The sequence below is a fragment of the Arachis duranensis genome, chromosome 8, assembly GCF_000817695.3.
Source record: "Arachis duranensis cultivar V14167 chromosome 8, aradu.V14167.gnm2.J7QH, whole genome shotgun sequence".
Taxonomy (NCBI): domain Eukaryota; kingdom Viridiplantae; phylum Streptophyta; class Magnoliopsida; order Fabales; family Fabaceae; genus Arachis; species Arachis duranensis.
In genome coordinates, this window is record NC_029779.3 from 35,058,433 (window position 1) to 35,063,168 (window position 4,736).

General features: G+C 27.3%; 1 protein-coding gene across 1 annotated transcript; it reads left to right on the forward strand.

Annotated features, from left to right (window-relative positions):
• The first annotated feature begins 1,004 nt into the window (after positions 1–1,004).
• Positions 1,005–4,536, forward strand: LOC107462343 (probable terpene synthase 2). The gene is made up of 7 exons (XM_016080917.3): positions 1,005–1,192; positions 1,678–1,960; positions 2,188–2,560; positions 2,701–2,919; positions 3,063–3,204; positions 3,296–3,541; positions 4,243–4,536. The coding sequence occupies exons 1-7, from the start codon at positions 1,067–1,069 to the stop codon at positions 4,534–4,536; spliced, it is 1,683 nt and encodes a 560-aa protein (XP_015936403.1). The 5' UTR covers positions 1,005–1,066.
• The last annotated feature ends 200 nt before the right edge of the window (positions 4,537–4,736 follow it).

Here is a 4,736-nt window from a genome sequence, read left to right on the forward strand (position 1 = left end):
GAGAATTCTAAATTCTAATCTTTCTCTTTTCTCTTTTCTCTTTACCGTAATAGAGTTATGATTTATGATTCTCAAAACTTTAAAAAATATATATGTAATAGAAGTATTTTAGTCATTTTTTATAAAAAAATATTAATTTAAACCAATTCAAAATTTGGTTTACCGATTTTTTGGCCAAATCAATTTATCTGATATAATTTTGACAAAAATAATACGATTTAATCAATTATATGTATTAAATTTTAATTATTAAAAACATCTTTATAAAAAGACGTTTTAAGTGTCTTTATTTAAGTGGTTCCATTTTAAAAAAGAAGTAGAATTGTGTTACCAAATATTTTGTTTGAAATATCATAAAAATATAAAATAGGTGATAGTTTCACCTAAATCAAAATCTAATTAATAAGGTAAATCAAAATCTAATTAATAAGGTAGATATCAAAGTAATTATTAGACACTGAAATGAACTAAATTAAGTTTTAAATACGTCTAAAATATTTTACAGTATTAAATCAAATGGTATATATTTTCAATTCTAAAGAAAATAACAAAAAAAACAAAAAACAAAATACTTCATCAAAATAATAATAAAAAAGATACCAAAAATATAGACAAATCTTCTCTAACCAAAAAAAAAAACTAATAACTTGGTCACAAAATAAAATATAAAAGCACCTTTAAAATTCTAACTTAAAAGAGTTCTAAATGGTGAAATTTTCTAAGTCATGCCTATGACTTTCTAGCTCCGTTATTTTACATTGTGAAGTTGCACACTTATGAACAAATTAGCAAAAACATATTTGATCAACCTTTGAATGACTTTGAGCAATGATTTTTCTTCAAATTTCTATCACTGTAGCCACAATCTAAATAAATAAAAAAAATCATTTTGAATTACTTCATATCCCTCCCTATATATAGAGAGAGCTTGAGCCAATAAAGTTGTTCATTCTCATTTCTCAATTCTCACCGATAAAACACCCTTGGGTCCTTTCCATCGTTTGTATTAGAAATTAATTAGAGTTTTGGATCCATTTCCAAATCACAAAACTAGTGAGTGACAATCATGTCTCTTGCTGCTACAAATGATGATCAACATTTATCATCTGATATAACACGACCTTGTGCAAAATTTCGACCCAGCATTTGGGGCGATTTGTTCCTTCAATATCACAATTCACATCCATTATTGGTATGCCATCTAATCATTTTATTATTTGTTTATATGACACTAACTTACCTTAATAATTACTATCTTTTAGGGAGTTTATAGTGTTATTGATAAATTTATATTTTTATGTTTTGATTTAGTTTTTGTGTGTGTCAACTGCAAGTTTAGCAGATCTCTTGTAAACTTAGGTGTTATTGTTTTTGATGGCTCAATTTATTTTGTTTCGTTGAATTCTTAAATAATTTTTTTTAACTGTGTTTTGAGTGTATTATATATTGTTACTTAAGTTAAACATTTTTGATGAGTTATTACTTAAAAATAATAAAAACAAAAAAACTAGTTCAATGTTTATATATCGTTATAAAACAGAGGAGAACAAGATTTATGTTTCACCAAGACATCCCAACAATAAATCTTTGATTCTGATGACCAAAAATAATAAATCTTTCACCAATTTGTAGTTTTAGTTTTACTTCGAAATTTTTGTAATAGTTTTAGCAAAACAGGACGTAGCAGATGACAATAGGAAGCAACAAGCTCAAAAGCTGAGAGAGGAAGTGAAGGTGCAGCTCTCTTCAGATAATGATATTTTACAAAAATTAAATATCATTGATTCAATTCAACGTTTAGATATATCTTATCATTTTGAACATGAAATTGAGAAAGCAATCAATCCAATCTACATTAACTTTACCAACAATAACTTTGTTATCCCAAAAGAAGGTGGAATTCACTTTCACGCATTACTCTTTCGTTTGCTCAGACAAAAAGGATATCAAATTTCATCAGGTATGTAATATTATAATTATATAATGCTTTAATTTATTATCAAATTTAGTAATTACTTTTGGTATTCACTCCTTATATCCTTACTTTGATTTAAATGTATAAATTTGATTAGATAATATATAATAATAAACAAATTTTTTTCTTAGTGTTAATTTATCAAACTAAACTAAGTATTTATGTAGGTCACATGTTATAGATTCATGATAGTTAATACGTGTGAATGACAGATATATTCAACAAATTCAAGAACAGTGAAGGAAGGTTCAGAGAAATAATTGCTCAAGATGTTGAAGGAATATGGAGTTTGTATGAGGCTGCACAATTGAGGGTTCATGGAGAAGCTATATTAGAAGAAGCACATGATTTCACATATACTAAACTAAAGTCCATAACCAATCAATTGAGTGAATCTCTTGCCGTACAAATCAAGCAGAGCTTAAAACAACCTCTTCACATGGCAGTTCCAAGGATAGGAACAAGGTCATATATGTCTTTTTATGAAGAAGTTCCTTCTCATAACAAATTTCTTTTAACTTTTGCAAAATTAGATTTCAACATGCTACAGAAATTGCATCAAACTGAAGTTGGTAATATCACCAAGTAAGTCCAATAACACTAACCAAAACACTTTACTCCTTACTATAATCCTATTAAATTTGGAAAATTTAATATGATTCTAGCTTTAATTAGGCATATGAAAATATTTTAATATTTCGAGCTATTTTAAAATATTCTTGCAGGTGGTGGAAAAACGGTGAGTTTTCGATAAAGATCCCTTATGCCAGAGAAAGAGTGGTTGAAGCATATTTTTGGCCATTAGCCATATCCTCTGATCCAAAATATAGCACTGCAAGAATGTTGATGACCAAATTGGTTGTATGCATCTCTTTTCTCGATGATACTTATGATGCCTATGGTACACTCCAAGAACTTGAGCTCTTCACACAGGCAATCCAAAGGTTGATTTATTACATCTAAAAATAATCTACATAATTAATTTATTGTAGCAATTCCTATATATTATTCAAACTCATGTATGTGTAGTTCGTTTACTAAGAAATTTTTATCTATATAATTTTACTTCTTTTTTATTTTTCCTCAGGTGGGATATTAGTCTCATTAAATCTCTTCCGGAATGCATGAAAGCCGTATTTAATACAATTTTAGAAATGTGGGATGAAATTGAGTCAATGACTTCAAAGGAAGAAATTTCAGGTTTGGTGTTGCAACATATTAAACAAGAGGTAGCCCTCTAATTCCTTAATATTTTTTTTATAATTAATAACCTTAAAATAGTCAACTAATTATTATTTGGTTTATAAATTCTACTTGCAGTTTTTTAACTTGGCACAATCCTACTTGGTTGAAGCAAAATGGTGCCATGGGGGCTATATTCCAACATATGATGAGTATAAGGTTAATGGAGCTATATCTTCTACATTGCCACTTCAGATCATAGCTTTTCTTGGTTTGGCAGGATTCGCAACAAAAGAAGTGTTTGATTGGATAAAGAGTGATCCAAAAATTGTAAGAGCTGTCTCACTTATTGGCAGACTCATGGATGATATGGGCTCACATAAGGTATTTAATTTGTTTATTTTGACATAAATATATGCGTAACTGATATTGGAAATGTCTGAAATTTTTGTTTCTTGTTTTTTTTTTCTTTAATCAAAATTACTTGCATGAACTTCAAACTTTTATAAATTGTAATTAACTGCTAAATGGATGTCTTCATATATATAGGTAGCGATTTTATTCCAACTATTTCTTTTCTTTTTTTTTTTGTTTATTTAGTGATGATACTATTGGAAAGAAATTAAAATTGAACTTAATTTTACTCCTTTCTCCTTCTAAATAATTCCTATAATTTATTTAAAAATTTAAATAGTTTATGAATTTTAAGGTTTTAACAAATGACCAAGTAGATGATTCCCATTGATATTTGATAACAAAATAATCGTAATGATTATTGAAAAATATTATTTTTTAATTTATTTTCTTGTATTAGTAATAACATGGCTTATTATCATTATCTGTGTATATATATAGAATTAATCAAGTCAAATTTATTCTGAAATATATATATAAAATATCTTCAGGTAATATTAGGACTAGTAAGTTTAAAAAAAAAAATCAAAATCATTTATATTAATTAAAATTAAGGCACTAATGACTAGGAAATAACTTTTCATATATAACTATGGAAGGGTAAAAGTTATTTGTACTCTTTCCACCAAGTCCTTTTGTCTAATGATGTTTTGGATTTGGTTTATTTATAGTTTGAACAGCAAAGAGAACATGTTGCTTCTGCTGTTGAATGCTGCATGAAACAATACGATCTTTCTCAAGAAGAGGCCAACAAACTCATTCTAAAGGAGATCAGAGATTATTGGAAGGATATAAACGAAGAATGTCTCAAATCAAACAATATCCCAAGACCCGTGCTTGATTCTATTGTTAATTTTGCTCGTATAACTGAGTTTACATACTCAAACTTTGAGGATAAATACACAAACATTGAACTGCTAAGAGAATATGTTGTTGCACTACTTTTGGATCCAATTGTCTTCTAGCAGTTGTATTAAAAATTATTGAATTATGAGTAGAGTTGCTGTGCAACTATATATAGTTATCCCAAGTTTATTGTAAGAGTTGTTCACATTCTCTCTTAATTCTTGATTTGATACCTATTTTGTTATATAATTTTGCATGTATATTAAATTTCGTAATAATAAAATGTCAGTAAAAATAATTATTTTTTATATTAATCGTA

Excerpts from the sequence above, each read along its gene's own strand:
- LOC107462343 (XM_016080917.3), top strand. The coding sequence starts at position 1,067 with ATGTCTCTTGCTGCTACAAATGATGATCAACATTTATCATCTGATATA. Across the intron at positions 3,205-3,295 it reads TGCAACATATTAAACAAGAG|TTTTTTAACTTGGCACAATC; the intron begins GTAGCCCTCTAA and ends TTCTACTTGCAG. Across the intron at positions 3,542-4,242 it reads ATGATATGGGCTCACATAAG|TTTGAACAGCAAAGAGAACA; the intron begins GTATTTAATTTG and ends GTTTATTTATAG.